This window comes from Macrobrachium rosenbergii, chromosome 21 (genome assembly GCF_040412425.1).
Source record: "Macrobrachium rosenbergii isolate ZJJX-2024 chromosome 21, ASM4041242v1, whole genome shotgun sequence".
NCBI lineage: Eukaryota > Metazoa > Arthropoda > Malacostraca > Decapoda > Palaemonidae > Macrobrachium > Macrobrachium rosenbergii.
In genome coordinates, this window is record NC_089761.1 from 17,690,968 (window position 1) to 17,710,888 (window position 19,921).

General features: G+C 40.5%; 1 protein-coding gene across 1 annotated transcript in view; it reads left to right on the top strand.

Annotated features, from left to right (window-relative positions):
- Nucleotides 1-19,703, top strand: part of Gmd (GDP-mannose 4,6 dehydratase) — a 57,493-nt gene extending 37,790 nt beyond the window's left edge. Inside the window, 2 exon segments of the mRNA XM_067123107.1 lie at nt 3,055-3,123; nt 17,670-19,703. Coding sequence (XP_066979208.1) covers nt 3,055-3,123; nt 17,670-17,732 — 132 coding nt within the window. The 3' untranslated portion in view covers nt 17,733-19,703.
- The last annotated feature ends 218 nt before the right edge of the window (nt 19,704-19,921 follow it).

Here is a 19,921-nt window from a genome sequence, read left to right on the forward strand (position 1 = left end):
GATATAGGATAAGCCACCACCAGCCCATGGTTAAAGTTTCATGGGCCGTGGCTCATACAGCATTATACTGAGACTACTGAAAGATAGGTCTATTTCCGGTGGCCTTGGTGATAAGCAAAATCCATGGTTTTTTGCAGCTAAGCCCCGCCCACTGCACGTCAGTGATTGGCAAGCCCTCAAAAGGGTAATGACACCACACTAGTTAATAGTCCAAAATGATTGCCAATACGGATTTGACTTTGTTCGATCATGTTGAGCTCCATGCATGAACGATGGCACCACAGATTTGAGTTCCCAGAATTGTGGAGTATGCAATTGATATCTCTGATAAAAGATATATTGAGTTATATATCCTGTAATATCATTACAAAGATCTTGGATCTTTATGTCTGTGGATCTTTTTTTTTTTTTTGATCACGCACAGCCTAAATGCACAAGCATCTTGCTTTTTTTCTTTTAAATTGGTGTTGCCCTACATAAGCGATTCCACATAGACCACATTAATTGAAGTGAAGCATAGACTTATGTAGCCAGTTCTGATGTTAGGGTATTAATTCATCATAATCCTGTATGTCAAATGTTAATATCATTGTAAGATTAGGCCTACATAAAATTCTTATATTTTGAGGCAATGCTGGGCATAGGCCTACATGTCGACTTCTTATATTTTGAGGTAATGACAGGGCATAGGCCCACTCATCAAATTCTTTTATTTTGAGGCAATGACAGGGCATAGGCCTACACATCAAATTTTTATATTTTGAGGCAATGACAGGGCATGGGCCTACGCATCAGTTTCTTATTGCAAATATCTTTCCACCCTTATCTGTTTGGAAGTAGAGTAGCTTTTAATTAATATAGTAGCTCCTACCCCATGATATTTAATGTATATGCATACGGTGAAATGTACAGTACATGTATAAGCATGTGCATATACACATACATGTGCGCTTGTGTTGTTGACCATAGTAAATGTAAAACCACTTATACCACAGAGAATAAAAGTAAAATTTGTGGGCACGTAGCCGATGGCACACATAGACCATTTATAGGGCTGTCTTGACCTTACACATAACTATCGAACTGCTCGCAATGAATTATATTGAAAATATATTTACAAAAGGGATAACAAATTATATTACTGTGATGAGTAAATATAAGGCTGCTGTAGCATTTCTATGAAAATGAAGGCAGTGGTAGGAAGGCATCATAAGATTCTTAACGAAATAAGAAAAACATAAATTATGGTTGAGAAAATTATGTATGAGATGATACAAACCAGTCTGCGAGTAGCCCATGATTCATTTGCTTTTAGGGGCATTCTTTTAGATTACCCTGTTGGAAAATAGGATACATAAAGAGTCAGTAAATTCTCTCTCTCTCTCTCTCTCTCTCTCTCTCTCTCTCTCTCTCTCTCTCTCTCTCTCACTGTTGTCAGGAGAATATTCTAGCGTAGACTATGTTCATAAAGATCTTGATTACTTTTAATTAAAACAAATGACTAAATTTCAATTAACAATAGTAAGCAGGTAATTCTTTACACTAGTATTTTATGAATAGTTCTCTATGTCTATTCTGCAATGTTAGGTTACCATATAAAAATTTTTCTAAGACACTACAAGCACCATAACAGCAGCAACAAAAACAAGAATAACCACAACAAGAACCACAGTAAAACGGCTCAGTATAAGATAGGGATAGGCCTATAATCCAAAAGTCATAAACTGCGTAAACCGACTAAAAGACGTAGAGCATTATAGGTCTGCGTCATTTTTTATGATCCTGTTACATTGTTTTGAAAGAAGAAAATTCTTAGCAAATTATATCCAATATGACTTGTATAGCTTATCATTTCACAAAATCAACATGGAATACCAATCTGCATAACTCTGAGAATGACGAACATGCTTGACAATATCAGAAGGTAATTATTATTGTCCTGTAATTCAAGGGCACCGATTCGAATGCAAGATATTCCCTGTGTCACCTCTGTATTCTGGTGAACCTCATTTACAAAAAACAACTTTGCAGCATCGTGGAACCCTCCTGACTTCATTCGTATTTTCCTATTTTTTTTTTTTACCATTTTTAGGGAGATGCATATTATGATTTTATTTCAGGGGATAATATAACGTTTCCTTTTGATAATCAGCAGAATTTTATTTCGGTAAAACAACCATTGCAAAATTAACGAAGGTGAAGAGAACCACAGATTAACCAACTTTTTGAAGCCATTGCCAACCAATCACTTTCAAGGGATGGTCGTGATGTACTCACTAGGCGGGGCTTAGCTGCAAAGAGCAGTGGATTTTGCTTAAATGCGATGTACAGAAAACTCGATTGCTCCAATGAAACTTCGGCGCATATTTTACTTGTTTTTTTATTTTTAGAACCCAAGTCCGAGGGAATCCATTATCTCTACATAGCATCTTTTGATTCCCTCCTCTTGTTCCTTCTCCTTTCCTTTCCCACTCCTCTTTACATCTCTCTACCTCTGTCTGAAAGTACACACATGTTTACAGCATTATTATAATATTTAATGAGACCACCAAACCAAATTTGTTACTCTCAAGAGGCCCCACTCAGAGAATTTATTTAAATGAGAGGTGGAAATTGGAGCAGGGTAAATTTCAAGAGACCCCAAATAAATGGGTGAAAATTATGCTGCTGGGAACCTGCAATACTATCCACAGTGCAACATGTAAGGAACACTGTAGCCAGTAACCCTAGTGTGTTCTATAACTTGGTAACAGGGATATGAGAATCAGCTATTTACCAATATTCCTCTGCCTTCTCCCATGGCAATGTTGATGGTAGGTACATTGGTAGTTGTTCTTGGTTTTATCTTTTCATCACTAAAGTATGTGGCATTATGTACTTTTGCAAGTTTTGATTGAATATCTTTTCTTGTTAATTTTGGTGTTAGGGTTAATTACGTAAAATACTTTACCTCCTTTAGATAGTTAACCTTGTGCAGTATAGTTTTGTCTGCATGGAAGTCAGTATTTTACTTGTTTTTTCATTCTTTGTTTAATCTGTATTAATTTTTTACAGGACTTTCTTCAAGGAGATCCAACAAAAGCCAAGACTAAATTTGGTTGGAAGCACTCATTTGATTTTAAGGTAAGTATTGTGTGTGATAATTAAGTATCATTATTATAAAATTGTCCTATAGAGATAAGTTTCAGGTGTCTATAGACAATATACCTTGTTGCTTTCCTTAACTTCCCGCGGACTCCTAGCCCTTTGGCATTGGGTGGGTCACTTCAGAGAGCAACTACTTGGAGTCAACTCCTAGCTAACCCTGATTAGTTGTTTTAAACAAAACTAGTTAGGATTTTTTTTTAAGTCTTAACGGCCCCATTTTTCCCTCCTTACCTTATGAAGACTGATATTAAATCAATGACTGCATCATAGCTGTGACAAAATTTTTGATTGCCCATAAAACATGAAGGAGGGTGGGGCTGGATAGCATGCCTTCGCGCCCATGATAATCCAGTAGCTGACATCTTCAAATGAGGTGAATGTCTAATGCTAAGCTCTGCTTCTAGTGCTGGGTCTGATCATGATATACTGGCGTATGTCTTGAGTACAAGCCCAAGGATTGTATAAGAGAGGGGTTCATCCATCCTTTAAGTTTAGCTTTGGTAGGCATGGGAAAATACCTGGATGAATGCCAACAGCTAACATTTAATGATTATATTAAAAGCATCAAATATTGACAAACAAACAGTGATACTTCATGAAAGAAACTGAAGTTCTAAGAATATGTAAGCCAAACAAGAAAGGGTAATTTAGACAAGACCCAACCGTGATTCCTTTTGATTTCCATTTTGGGAATGAAAATTGGTCAAGATTTTGGAATTGGTAGGTTGAAGGTACCTTTAAAAGTCAATTTGAAAACTGTTTGATAACCAACTGTACAGAAAACATGATGGTGAAAGTAACATTACACAATGAATAGTGCCCAGGGTACAGTTCTATTACTCAGCAATGAAGATGAACAGAAAGATAAAAAGACTGTGTTATGCTCTCTTCAAAGAAGATTTGATAGCATAGAAGACTGAGATTTGTGCCCTCCCCAGCAAGAAAAACAAAGAAGCATCTTCAGAATTGCCAAAGATTAAACTAAGCACACAAAGTCTTCTCTCTGGCCAAACAAGATGAAAATGCAGGGCCAAAAAAGAGAGAATATGCAATAAACCAAATTGTAGTCAAGCCTTACAACACTATTCGTAAGTGATGATGATGTGAAGCCATGTGATATATAGGTCCATTCTAAAATGACAGACTCATTGGAAAGGAAAGCGATCATACAACAGTAAGTGGAATCCCAAAAGTTCCATGAGACTTACCTGTCAGATAATATAGCTGTATTCTCTGTTAGTCCGACAGAATTTCAAAACTTACGACACACACAGTGGGAGATCAGGTGGTTAGGTACCCATTCCGCGGCTTGGGGCGGTATAGGAAACCATTCCATTTTTTCTATTCAGATTTTTCTGTCGCGGTACTGTCAATTGTTGCAGGCCTCAGTCTTGGATTTTCGGATAAAACTTGGTTGTTCTTGAGTATTTGTTTGATTTTGGTTCTTTGACTTGGATTTGGCTAGGCATAACGCTATTGTGGATTGTTTTGGATTTGGCTTTGTTTTTCCTGGGATTAAGATGTCTGAATCTAGTTCTTCTAGTTATCAGGTTGCGGTGCAAGACTGTAAGGTGAGCTAACGAAATTTCGGTAGATCCTCACACCGGCGTTCAGGTTGTAGAGGGCATGTTTGTTTTGTTGAATGACCGATGCAAGTGAGTGTGAATCTTTGTCTGATGCTAGTTGGAGGACTTATGATTCGTATGTGAGTTAGCTAGGCGAGATAGGATCAGGAGGTCTTCCTCAGAGTGGTAGGAGTCAGGGTAGTGTGTTTTCACCTGTTAACCCTCCTGCAGGCGTAGCTCTTCCTAACCCTGTGGTGTTGCCCTAACCCTGGGGGTTGTGATGCGGATGGTGATGCCCTGGCATTATTATGTCTTCCATTCATACTCTTGGAGGCTAAGTGCTCGCTCTCAAAGTGCTGTGAAGTGCAGTGATAGTGTCTGTCCTCTTGTGTTGTGGAGGGAGCGCCAGATCGGACTGTATAACTTTCAGGTCCAGACCTCTGTCGGACTCCAGGACTCGGGAGTGGCAAGTCGAAGTCGCAAGAGGGTTACGCGGACCCCCACCGATCTGGCCTCCCTTCGGCATGTCCTGATGACGCTTCCCCAGGTTGCCATGATCGTGCTGGGCACGAATCCTTAAGGATTGCTTCCTTCCCGATTCCTCCTCCCGCGTCGGGAATGGAAATCTCGGATTCTCGCCCTTTGAAGAGAAGCTTCAAAGAAGGGGAGCTTTCACGCCCTTTTCTCGTGATGCCGCTCTTCTCGGATTTTGATGCCATCCACCGCAGGAAGAGGACCAGGACGTCATCAGACGACGCGAGCGCCTCCGTTCGCTCCAGAAAGAAGGCTATTGCTTCCTGGTGAGAAGGAAGAAGGCGTATAGGCATGCAGAAGCAGTGGCTTCCGTTAGTAGCCCAGAAAGAGACTGATGGGTCATGCGCGTCGTCGGAAGGATTGCCGACTGCGATCAAAGAGGTCCAAACCTTCTCCTTCTCCACGTTAAACGCCGTCGTCCCTCATGCTTCGCCGCATCGCTAGAGATCCTGTTGCTCAGCGCTTTACTGGTCTCGGCAGGGATCACAATTTCCGCTTTCTGATGCGCTTCATGCTGCCGCCGATTCACGGCGACCCTCTTGTTTCACCGTCATGGCGCTTCTCATGTGCTAAACATGGCGCTTCTCATGCTGCTCGCCATTTAGCCTCCTTGCACTCGACATGGCGCCTCCTTGCTCGTCATGACGCTGCCGGCACGGCGCCTCATGCTGCTGCGGTATGACGCACTCCTCGCTGCTGCTAAGACCAGGGACGCCTCCCTTGTCACCTGTGGCTCGGTCGTTGCAGCGTTCAACAAGACGCCTTTAGTTGCTCGGCACGACGCTTGCTCGGGATGCGCCTCGCTTCGCTTCTCACCAGGACGCTCGATCGGGACTCTCATTTGACTCTTCTGCCGAGACTTTGCGACCCCTCGGTTTTTCCGCAGAAGTTGTGGCGTGATTTTAAAACACCGCCAGTACACAACCTCACCCTGGTCCCCGGTTGCTGGAAGATGGGTAAGGCGCCCACGGTCGCCAAACACAGCACCTAAAACCACACAAACCAAAACCAAAACAGAAAACACACTACTTATGAACATACAGCAACAAGAACAGCACACTAACAGGAAAAGCAACAACTTTGCATCAGCACAAAAAAAACTGTCCAAACCAAAAAACAGACCAGCACTAGCTCTGGACTCAAAGACTCAAAAAGACTGCCTTCAAAACTCACTACACATTCCACAGACAGACAGCTCGTAAACAGTCCAACGACCTCATCCTCTTCCAACAACAAGTAAGCACTCACGACAATTACACACTCTCTCTCTCTCTCTCTCTCTCTCTCACAAAACGTTGGGAAATGCTAAATAAAAACAAATTTATTCATCCCTCTCATATTCTCCCCCTTTTGTATTTCCAAAACCAGCACCTTTTCACCTCTTTCAAATCAGCCTTCAACACCCACGGATGCTCACTAGCAGGTCCTCTAGACGCGTTCGCGAGGCACGCAATCATTCTCTCAAAATCACTCTCTCTCCTAAGCAACACTCAAACTCACATCATCTCCTCCATTTCTCTCTGATTCACGCCTATCTTTACTATTACTTCACTTGGCAATTTCATCCACAATCTCATCCCTGCCCCTCTAACCTTCGTTCCCAAACACTCCCAATTCTTCAACCCAACCTATCCCATTCGCTCATTGACCTTTCCAATTCTTGCAACGATTCATTCATGCTTTCCAATCACCATCTATCACTGCCGCTCTCTTACTCTTACACTTTCGCTCACCTCCAACACGCTCACCAACCCCTGTCGCATTCAGTCAACTCAGTTATATCAAACCGCGATATGCTATCGTTCTATCCATACCATCCCATTCATCCAGAGACACGCTTTATCACTCATTTCACTTTGGCACTCACACCCCTATCACACAACTTGACCATTCAGTTACCACGTTCTTCCCCCTTTCTTCGTTTTACCATACTCTACAAAACAAATTCAGATCCTCCATACACACAAGCTCTCATGCATGCCAAGTTCTACATTCGATTTCAACCATTTACCACCCCATTCTCTCATATTCCGGTACATCCCTTCCATCCTGTAACTAGTTTGTGACCATACCTTCCCCTACAAGCATAACTAAGCCCTGGGACCAACTTCCAACAAATTCCCTCAAATTTTTATCCATAAATTGACATTCTCCTCCATTCTCACTCCTCAGCCTCCCATTCTCCTGCATCCAGCCTTGGGTTCCCTACCCACTCGGGTTCCTCCCATTTCAGTTCTCTATCTCCTCACATATTCCTGCACATCCTTTCCATCTACGCAACTGGTTGTGATCTCACTCATTACACAAACAACTAAGCCCATGGGCTATTTTACAACCTCATACGGACCTCGGAACTTACGTTGGTCCATTCTCTTCTTTCTGACCAAATTTTATCTTTAGCATTTCATCTCACAAAAACTCCCTGCCTCACCTCAGCTACTCACCTGATGCCTGTCTGGTTGCTGGACAGATGGGTATCTCACTCATCCTGATCCCTAGCTCTCACCTGGCACAAACAAAACCACACAAACGCTGGGCGCCAATGGTGTGGCGGATTTTAAAACACAAAACAGAAAAACATTTTCTCCTTGAATGAGTAAGGCGCCCACGGCTTACAAACAACAAACCAACAAACAAACAAGAAAAACAACAACTTTGCATCAGCACAAAAAAAAAAACAACTTGTCCAAACCAAAAAAAACAGACCAGTACTAGTCCGACAAGACTCAAAAGACTGCTCTTAAAAACTGAAAAATCCTCACATTCCACAGACAGACAGCGCCAGTAAAACAAACTAATGACCTCGTATCCTCTTCCAACAACCTTGGAGCACTCACGACAATTACTCTCTCTCTTCTCTCTCTCTCTCTCTCTCTCTCAAAACGTTGGGAAATGCTAAATAAAAACAAATTTATTCATCCTCTATAAAGTCCCTTTGCATGTTGGTCAAGGACTGTCCTCAGTTCTTCTCCTGCCCCTTTAGTTGCTCCTGTGTGGAAGAAGGAGAGCTTTCTTGCACGGATCCTGCAGTTGAGATCAGTCCTCTTCTTCTTCAGCTTGCAGACTACCAAGTCTTGACTAGGCTGGAAGGACTTGTTTGGGGACAAGTTTCAACCCTCTGCTCCTCGCCCTCCCCTGCAGCTAACCTCACTAAATCACAAAAGTCTTCTGGTTTTTGAAGATGAAACGTCTCTCAGGAGCCTTTAACAAGGTTCAGATGGACTCCAGAAGGCCAGTGCAAGACTTCTTTCGCCTCTGCACTAAGAGGGCCAACAAGGTTGAGTGGAAAAGCAGTAAGATTCTTTCGCCTGCCCACTGAAGATTGAGGAAAAGCAGGAATTTGATGACAGAGAGGGTTTGTTGGAGAAGTTCCTTCCTCTTCTCAAGGGTTTTGCCAGCCTTGTGGACGCTCCCAGAAGGTCTCTCCTTTCATCAGCGAAGGTGTCCTGGTCTTTATCTGAGACCTGATCACCATCTGAAAGGCCTATTCAGGTCTTTAGAAGTCTTTAACTTTTTGGACTGGTGCCCGAGTCCTGGACTTGCAGGCCTCGCAGCCTGACTCCATTAGCCTGGGGAGGGTTGTTTAGCGTCCTATCCTGTATGGACAAGGCGGTTAGATGGCTCCAAGAACTGGCTGCCTACTTTGCACGGGCTTTTAAAGAAGAGAGCCATTTACTCCCAAATCTCACGGCTAAGTGGGTCTCCTACTCAGAGGCAGAATTGTTGTTCGCTCCGCACAGCCATCTTTTTCCTGGAACTCCTTAGTCAAGGATATGGCCTCCACCTTGCAAGAGAGAGGCTACTCAGGACCTCCTGGCCCAGTCTTCCTAGACGTCCTGCAGCCCCCTCACTTCTTCCCTTGGGCAGGCTTCCAAGATCAGAAGCCCTTCGTGGAGGACCCTCCTCAGAGATCGGCCCTTTCGGAAGAGTCCCTCAGAAGGTGGAGGCCCTTCTAAGACCAGGGGGCAAGAAAGCTCCGTGGACCTTCAGACACGGTGAGCCAGGCTCCTTTCTTTTTGCAAGAGCCTGGAGAGAGAGAGGGACGGACAACTGGTCCCTCAAGTCGCCGAGGGATACAAGATCCCATTCCTCGTATTGCCTCCGTTGAAATACAGTCCCCTATGATCCGCCATCCTATCAACAGGAGAAACAGCAGATCTCTTAAGACCTGCTCGAGCAAAATGCCTCGAGAAGAGAATGAGAGCAGGTCTCAGTTTACAATCCCGGCTTTACAACAGGCTGTTTCTGGTAGAGAAGCAGTCAGTCAGGGATGGAGACCAGTTCTGGGCGTCAACCAAGTTGAACCATTTACGTTTCTGATAGGAAAAGTTAAGTAATGGAGACGTCCCAGTCGTCATCATGGGGAGCCTCTAAGACCAGGCGACGGATGGTTTCTCTCGATCTCCAGGACGCCTATTTTCACGCCCCTATACATCCTCTATCGAGGAAATACACTGAGATTTGTCCTGCGGGGACAGGTATTCCAGTTCAGGCCCTTTGGCTTCGGGCTCAGCACAGCTCCTATGGTCTTCCACGATCTTAATGAGGAATGTTGGAGATGGCTTCCGCTCTTGGAGGAATAAGAGTCTCTCTTTATTTGGACGGTGAAAGCCGTTGAGCCTCGTCAATGGTAGTGTCTGGAGGATCTTCACACCACTTTGACCTTGACGAGTCCCTAGACTCTGGTGAATTTCGAGTCCCATCTGACCTTTGAACTCAGTCCATCGTTTATCTGGGGATTCCAGATGGATTCAGTGACTTTTCGGCATTTCCGTCTCAAGAAAGACAACTACAGTGTTTAGAAAAGTTTCAGCCTTCCTGAGGAAAGAAACATGCTACGTTGAGGAATGGATGAGTCTGCTTGGGACCATTTCATCACTGAGAAGTTTGTTTCCCTGGGAGACTGCATCTCAGACCGCTTCATTCTTCCTTGCAGAGAACTGGCACGACAAAGGAGAATCTGGAAGTTTCTCTGAGTATTTAGCCAAAGGTAAAGAATCACGGTGGTGGCTCGATCCATCGAAGTTGCAGAAGGCCTTTCTCTCAAACTTCAGAACCCGACCTAGTGTTGTTTTCCGTAGCGTCCATCTCGGGTGGGGAGCAACACTGGGAGGAAAGTGTGGGCACCTGGAAGGGAACAGGTGTCCTGGGTACATAAACCTCAAAAGAATTGGGGTGATTCAGTGGCCCTTCTTTCTTGAGGACGAGTCATTTAACCGAGTTGTCCAGATCAACTTTGACAACACCAGCCCTTTCATACCTCAAGAAACAGGAGGAACTCACTGCGGTCCCTGTTCACCTGCAAAGGACATCCCTTCTGTGGGCTCAGGCGAAATATTACGATCCTCACGAGGTTTGTTGCAGGCGTGAGAGAACGTCCGTGCGGATCTTCTAAGTCGGCAGCTGACAACTGCTCCCGACCGAATGGGACTTACACCAAGAGGTGTGTCAGGACTATGGAAGCTTTGGGGACGCCCTTGGTAGATCTCTTCGCAATCTTCCAAGACGAAGAGACTTCCTCTTTACTGCTCCCCTGTTCTCACCCAGGGAGGCCTCTCAGTGGACCTTCTTCTTTGGGATTAGTCGGGGATGGACGTGTATGCCTTTCCCCGCATAAAATCATCGGAGAAGTCATCAGAAGTTTCTTGTCGTCGGAAGGGACGAGGGATGACGCGCACCGCCCGCTTTTGGCCTTGAGGAATGGTTCCAGGTCATGTCCTCCTAGTAGACTTTCCGAGATCTCTGCCCATGAGAGTCGATCTACTCAGGACAACCCCACTTCGAGAGGGTACACAAAAACCTCCCCATCTGTGTCTAACTGCATTCAGACTATCGAAGCTGGCCAGAGCGAGAGGTTTTCTAGACCAGTACAGTGCTATTGCCAGAGCGGTAGAAGACTCTCTTCCAGTAATTTGTACCTGTCGAAGTGGACCGTCTTTAGGAGATGGTGTAGAAAGAAGCATTTCTCTACCCACGACCTCTGGGGATCCAGATAGCAGACTTCCTCTTATTTCTGGTGAGTGATGTTAAACTTGCAGTCCTACTATCAAAGGGATATAGAAGTATGCTATCATCTGTTTTTAGGCATAGAAACTTGGATCTGTCTAACAACAAAGACCTTCCACGATCTTTTCAGAATCCTTTGAAACCTCAAGGTGCCTCGAGCTAAGGACTCCTTCTTGAATTTGGATGTTGTGTTACGGTTCCCTGATGTCCAGTCCTTGATTCTAACCCTCTTTCGTTCTCGTCATTGAGGAACATTACTAGAAAGACTATTTTTCAACCGCTCTAGCAACTGCAAAGAGGGTTAGTGAACTGCAAGCCTTTAGTAGACATAGGCTTTCAAAGGACATAACGAGTTTGTTCTTTAAGCCTCTTTTTAGCGAAAAATGAGAACCGTCTAACCCTTGGCCCAAGAGCTTCAAGTCAAAGGGTATGGCTGGAAATCTAATTCAAGAGCCAGAGAGTCCTTTGCCCTGTTAGGGCTCTCAAAGTCACTTAGACAAGACGAAGGAAAGTCGAGTCCCTCAGATAGTTTATGGTGTTCCGTAAAAGAGACTGGACTTACCTATGTGAAAGAATGCGCTCTGGCTTTCTTTCTGAGGATACGATTAAAGCCCATTCATGCTGTCAAGACTGATTTTAAACTTCTGAAAGTCAATGCTCACACCGAGGTGAGGGCGGTTGCTACCAGTGGCTTTCAGAAGAATATGTCACTCCAGTAACATTCTGGGTGCACATTTTAGCGTAACAACTCTGGGTGTTCGCCACACTACCTGGGAGATGTGAAGACGACATATGAGAACTGCTTCTCGTGGGACCATGCGTTTCAGAATGCTTTCCTGGGGCAGGATGACACTCATCCCATCCTAGAAAATGGTTGGATAGTGTTATTTTTGTAGTTGTTGGGTGACTGCCCCAGGCGAGACTTCCCAATCGTTAGCTTTAGTTGCGTTATCTAACTTAGCAGGCTTGGTCAGAGTGGTTGGTTTTACTTCGTTGCCCTCATTGTATGGTCAATATGGTCTAGTCACATTGTGGTCACGCCCCGTTGACAGATCATGCAGAACTCACCAGCTATACAGGTCACACCCTTGCTGGAGACTCTAGTTAGCACAGAAGCGGACTTGGGTGACAGTAACGAAGTCAGCTATGCTAACAGGTAAGGAACCAGTATCTTTCACCTACATGTAGTGTGTTTTCCAAAATCTATTCTGTCTGTATTCACCTCCAATGGTGGTATTCAGCTATATATATATCTGACAGGTAAAGTCTCATGAACAAAATGATATTTTAATGATAAAATAAAGTTTGTTCATACCCACCTGCAGATATATATATTCATAGTGCCCGCCACCTCCCTCAGGACAGTGGCACTAGAAAAAATCTGAATAGAAAATGAATGGGTTCTGATACCCCATCCCAATGGCGGGAATGGTACTAACTACCTGATCTCCTACTGCGGTGTGTCGTAAGTTTTGAAATTCTACGTTCAACAGAGAATACAGCTATATATATATGCCAGGTAAGTATGAACAAACTTTATTTTATCATTAAATATCATATTTATGTAAAAGTGATAAAGAAAAGATTTTAAAAACATTTTGAAATCTTGTACTCTCATAATTGATAGCAGAATAAAAACTTTTGAAAATCTTAACTTTTCATAGTTTACAAAATTATAAGAAATATAAATTTAACAACCTCTTATCAAAATATTAAAGCCAATATATGATTGGGTATTGGCAAAATTTAAGAAGGAAGTCATTAAAGGGAGAATCATTTCATGGAAACAGCATGTCTCAAGCAACACACAACACTGCAATTAAAGAAATTTTGTAAAAATAGGAAAATAAACGGATTAACCCCTAGACTACCAAGACTTGCCTAAACATATTGTGGCTGAAGTGTTCACAATCGGCTTGCAATATCATATATACTTTAAAACTTCTAGATTATAGCAGTGAATGAGATCTTGGTAAATACTTCCATGAACACACAAAAAAGTCTCAGAATATAAATTATGTAACTGTCAGAGGTCTGTATTATATTAAATGGTTTACGGTCAGAAAATTAGAATTTACCATTTCCTCATTTGGTCACATATCTCCAAATTAAAACAACCCTTTTGTTTAATCAAACATGTAGACCCATAGCCAAAAGTTATACACTCCAAATTTATAACCAACTTTTGAAGAAGAAACTTTCTAAAAGAATGGTGATGTGCCTAACCCCCCATAGGGGGTTAGTGCTGTCAGTGTATTTCATGCAGTGCACTGTAGGCATTACTGAAGGTTCTTTGCAGTGTGCCTTTGGCCCTCAGCTGCAACCCCTTTCTTCCATCTTACTTTCCACCCTCTCCCAGCAGTTGCTTCATAGTGCAACTGCGAGGTTTTCCTCCTGGTACAGCTTTCAAACCTTTTAATGTCAATTTCTGTTTCAGTGCTTAATGACCTCATAGGTTCCAGTGCTTGCCTTTGGCCTAAATACTATATTCTATTGAATTCAGTAGCCTAACCAAGCAAAGATCTCAGTAATCCATCAAACTATAGACCAATATCAATAAAAACCTGTCTTTCAGATGATGGAAAAATTTATTAATTCAAGGCCAAATGATAGAAAAACTGATGAATTCAAGGCTTATGTGTTTCATAAAAACTAATAGCATCACCCCATCCAAGTATGGGTCACAGAAAATAGATGTACACTTCACCCATTGTGCCACTTGGTTCATGTCTGAAAAGGATTTGAACAGAAACAATTAACTCTAACAGTATTTTATTTATATCCAAAAAGGCCTATAATTATATACTTGGAGATAAGCTATAAGGAAAACACTACTACAATGGTACCTGAGGTCACTTAATGTATTAAAAAAAATTCTCTACAGATTGGTGTCTCCTGGTGCAAATAGATACTATTTATCTAAGTTGTTGAGGAGCTACCCTCTAAGCATCTACGTAGGTTTCTTGGAGGTAATAACCTGCTACCAGCATTACAGTTTGGGTTTCTTAAAGGCATTGGTACTTGTGATGCCCTATTGTCCATAACTACCTTCTTGCAGAGTGCTCATGATGAGGGTACAGAGAGTTGCATTGTATGTTTAGATTTTAGTGCAGCCTTTGACCATGTGAATGCATTTATCTTGAAGCTAAGATTGTTGGGAATTGGAAGATCTTTTCATAAAATATTGTAAATAAGGTCTGGAAAACAAACTGAATGCATACACCGATAATGCTACTCATCTAGCTGTTGTTCCTTTTCCTTGCCTTGAATAGAGATTTGGCATGTATTCTTGAATGGCATAGGCTTTGGGGCATGAAGCTTAATCCTTCTCAAACTCAAAGTATGTTAGTTGATCCAGAACACTTATGTCTTTGCATCCTGATTTGCATTGACTGTATATGGTATTGTTTTCATTGTCAGTGACATTTAAGATTTTTGTTATAACTTTTGATAAGAAATTGACTTTTGAGAAGCATATATGAAATATTGCTTCCTCTGTTCCCAAAAAGTTAGTACCTTGTGGAAATGTTTTAGAATGTTTCATAATGAAGCTAGTGTATCTAGGTGTTTTAACTCTTTCTTCTTCCTTGTTTGGAGTACTGTTCTCCAGTGTTATGTTCAGGTGCTGACTCTGATCGCATACTCCTGGATGTGGTTTTGTCATCAGTTGAGTTCATTTTGCCAACTCTTAATGTTGACTTGTGGCATAGACATACTGCATAGGAATTTCATTATGTTTGTTACGTAAAATGTACAACAGTGACAAACATCCTCTCCACTCTTTCTTACCTGACTTACTGATTTTGCTCTTAACACTAAGCAGGTTGCTGCTGCAAGCAGTGTGTTGTTTTCTAGTATCAGGTTTAATACTATTTGGTTCTAGTTTAATTTGGTTATATCTGAAATGTGGACCAGTTTGCCTGGCACGGTTGAGTCTTCTGATCTGTGAATATTTAAGCTAGGAGCAAATTCATGCTCTCTGCCGAAATCTTCTGAATTCAGGTATTTCTGCTTTATTTTCCATACCCTCATATTTAATTGATTATTACTTTTCCTATAATGGGTCTGCCCTTTCAGGCTGATTTCCTTTTGGAGCCCTCTTGGGTTATAGTCTGTTGACTCTGTCCGTAAAGGTTTTCAGTTGAACATCTAAAGAAAGAAGGAGAGTTCAGGCAAGCATAAGGAGGAGGTGCCAAGGATCACTCCCTCTTTGGCTTTATGAAGTTATCAAACAAGCTTGTGATTCCTTAGGTGAGGATGTCCTTTGCTTTACTTGAGTGAGAGCCCCCAAAGTGAAGGGGGGACCGTCCCTGGCCTTTCAGATGAACTTATCAGTTTTTCAGGTAATGAGGGCTGGTGTCTGACAGTGCCAGACACACTTCACCTTCTACCTAAAGGATGTTCCCCACAAGTCCCTGGATGCCTTTTCCTTGGGATTTTTGGTGACTGCACAATAAGTTGTGTAGGCATCCAGCTAAGTTCATGCTAATTTTAAGTCGGGGGGGTTATGAATGAAGATGATTGAGCTCCTCTTCCTTCCCTTCTCTCTAGCAGAGCAGCCTCTAGGCTGAAGTACTTGCTGGATCAGACCAAGATATAAGTAATTATACTCCACTCACCCGGTCATAGAGCTCTGCCTCAAAGATGTCTCATTTTGCTCTTCCCTTCAATAAGGGACTGGGGAAGTAGTACAGGTATGTTCAGAATGCATGAGTGGGTATCACCCAGAAATAGCTACCTTTCAATGTGTATTCCTTTATGCAGGATTTACATGGTTCCTTGAACCTTCCCTTACTTGATTGAGGCTGTAAATCTTCACTTGGGCCTAGGGCCCTTCTACTCTGTTACCCCTATGCTAGTCAGAGACAGCAATTACAGGAGGCATTGTATCCCACAACTCACTGTCACAACTAGGATTGTGGCATTTGTGGGTAAGTTTTCAATCTTCCAGCCAGACAGCAGAGGTGACTTCCTAACTAAGAAGTGATTTTCATATATAAATGGTAATGGTTTGTATTTCCCTAGGAAGAAATATTAAATTTTAAAAGTAATTTGTATATCTCATAGGTATACAAACCAGAACCTTTTATTGCAGTTCCCACATCAGCTGCTCTGCTGTGTCCTTGAGACTGAAGGAAAAAAGTGCATGGAGATGGGAGGTGGGTGAGAGTTATTCTTCACTCGCCCCTCTTTAACTGGTTAACCTTCTTGTTACCAAGTTTAATGACCATTTCCAGCTCTTGCTGAAGAATACTCTTATAAAAAAGGTGATGGTATGTATACCTAGGAAAAATACAAATTACTGAAAAAAAAAAAATTTTCATTTTCATTTCAAATTTTCATTCTATAAATTTTTTGAAGTCAGTATAAATGTTAGGTCCCTGCACATGTAGGCATTAAAGGAAATGAGAGTGCTGATAAAGCAGCTAAATCTCCAATCACTAGATCAAGTATACTAGTTTTTGTAAGTGTTATCCCTTGTTGGGGAGGGATAATGCCATCAGTGCAACTCATGCAGTGCTCTGTAGGCATTACTTAAGGTTCTTTGCAGTGTCCCTTCAGCCCCTAGCTCTAACTGCAACCTCTTTCATTCCTTTTACTATACCTCCATTCACATTCTCTTTCTTCCATCTTACTCTCCACCCTCTCCACCAATTGTTTCGTAGTGCAGCTGCAAGGTTTTCCTCCTGTTACAGCTTTCAAACCTTACTTTCAAATTCCCTTTCAGAAATGAATTACCTCATAGGTCCCAGCACTTGGCCGTTGGCCTAAATTCTATATTCCTTCTTTCCTTCCTGTCAGTGTTAATATCTTTAAAACCCATCATCTTTAGTACATGACAGGAATTTTGGAATACTGGAATGAATATTACCATAACAAGGATTAAACCAACTATTGACTTGTGGTGTTCTGTACTCCAAAAAGAATGACAAATTTTTTGCATTCATGTGACCTGTGGGTATTTTGATGAATAACTCACTTGACCAAATAACTGAATGACGGAAGATATACACTTAATGACATATATATTACAGTAATTGTCCAACTTTCATCCAACATGTATACTAGATACTGGAAACAAATCTTTGAAAGAAATATTGTTAGAATATTCAACCTTTACAGTTTGTTCTGTCATTAGATTTTTAAGGAGTAGCAGTGTATGAAATAAGCTCATATATATTTAATCAAGAACAAATCCTACAGGCTTACCCCATAACTGATATGAATATTAACTCAGTGGTCTGGTTAACTGTTTTGTGAATAATAATGATACATCCCAAAATTGTAAAGATGGATAACTCCATAGTAATTCTATGATATATAAAAAAATTTCCTTCCCAGTAGGACTTCTGTAGGTATGTTGATGGTTTGTCAAGTGTAAATTTTACATCTCCCTTTAACTTTTTTTATCTTCAGGCTCTTGTGAAAGATATGATACAAGCAGATATTGAGCTGATGAAAAGGGATCCAACTGCTTAACCTCTCCAACATCATTTTGGAACCATCATTGAGAGTTTTTTGTGGCTTTGGACACAGATGCTTCTTTCTTTCATATTGTTTGAATGGAAGCCTCCTACGTGACAGTCTTAAGAAAGTGTGATACTTATTGTATAGTACAGTATTTTGTGCATTGTTTTGACTTAAGATGAGTATATTTCTAAGTCAACTATTATTTAATATTAGTGCTTGTGGCAAACAATTTTCATTTTAATATGCAGTGTACAGTAGTCATTGATTAGAAATTCACCCTAATCAGTGACAGCCACGTCTTAACATTAATTTTTATTGATAATTTCACAATTTTTTGTTATGTGGTATCTTAAACAGTTTTATTTGGCAGAAATTTATGATTTCTTATTTTCATCAAATATAAATGGTACAGTTTCTTGGTGACATCAAACATTAAAATTTATAATGAGTAACCTTTAGATTAAATGCTGAATAATTTTAAAGCTATGAAATTAGAATTGGCTATCACTGCTTGTGTATCTTTCAGTTCTTGATTAATATCATCCATGGGTTATATGGATTTAGTCTGATTTTTACATATTTTTGCAAGCTTAATAGAGTGGCTACTGAGAGCAGTCATCTTTGCTCAGCCAGTCAGGAAAATATGGTGGAAATGTCCCAGCATATGTCATTACACTGTGTGGTTGCTATGAGTCAGAGTAAAGTTTTAAATTGGATGTTTGTAATAGATTTCTGTATGTTTATTTTGTTTTATGTGATTGGGAATTTTTAAGTCTTAATTATCTGTATTATTTATAAAGTGTTTATTGCAGTTCTTTGTTGTTCTATTGAGTTCATAATGAACAAGATGCAAATGTTCAGTGATAGTAATTCATCTGATTTGTTCTGTATGTATTGAGTTAATTGGTGGATTTTATGTTTTATACATGTTGAATTAATTGGTGGATTTTATGTTTCTCACTTGTGATCCTGTTCTAGAATATAGAGTGCAATATAATGTTAATAACAAAACATTTGATGAGATTTGAAATATCTGCCAGCTAAAAAGGAAATCTTAGAAATTAAGGGTTCATTGAAATCCTCTACATTGTCATTTTTTATTACTGAGAATTTTAAAAATTGTTATTCCATTGCTTTTTACACTAACCTGAGTTTATTTTTTATTCAGTTGGCTAATGAAATTGAATAACATTGTTTTTGAAAACATTTTTAGTATTAATTTAATGTGCAGTAGGGTATTTTCTCCTGTCCTTAAAAAAGGACTACCTGTAAGTAATCATATGTCAGTTACAGTTTATGGATGTAAAATCAAAACTTATTTTTTAAGTGATAAGTGTTTTTGACATACAGTACTTTGGGAAGATTTTATTTTGCCAGAATTATAGTCTTTAATAAGTGATTATGCTAAAGCTCAAGTTACAAAAGGATTATATACAAAAGCATTTAAGACAAGTTTGTTTTACGTGCATTTTTTATTTTATCAGTCCTCAAATTTCTTTTAAAAGTTCTTCAGTAACTAACATAGCCATCCTTATAATCTTTTATCAATTACATGTCCATCTTCTGCAATTTTCTTTTTATTTTTCTAGGTGGGATTAGGACCCTTACTGTTTTCTCATTGCTACCTTGTGTGTTTGTACTGTAAGGCAGAAAAACTAGTTTATCCATTTATTTACCAAGTTGTGAAAACTTATTGTGTTATGGTTGTGGTATAAGTGATGATATTTAATTTTCAAATGCGAAGGAAGAGTAATGTAACTGAGACAAGATTTACTTCTCTTTATGTTCATTGTCAGATTATTGTGTATAACTTTCAAGTAATCTTAAATCATCGTTATGACATATTTCATCATCATTTGTTGAAATTATGAAGAAATGTAATCTTTCAAGTATTTAAAATCTCAATTCATGGTGCTGTTAGATGTTTGTATGCTTCTTAACCATGCATGCAGTAAATACTTACAAGATATAAAAAAAAAATGGAAGCCATTACTGTATAAGATAGGTATGGTGATATACAAGAACAGAAATATGATAAGTGAATTTTGGAAGTTAGAACTCTTTTTATCTTGTGGCTTCTGATTACTGTATGGTATTAATCGTAGATTTTACTAAGACATGTTTCAAGTGAAAGGTCATGAGTTTGTTAATGATGAAATTGCTGAAAGTGTGCATGATTACCAGATTACATTATTAAT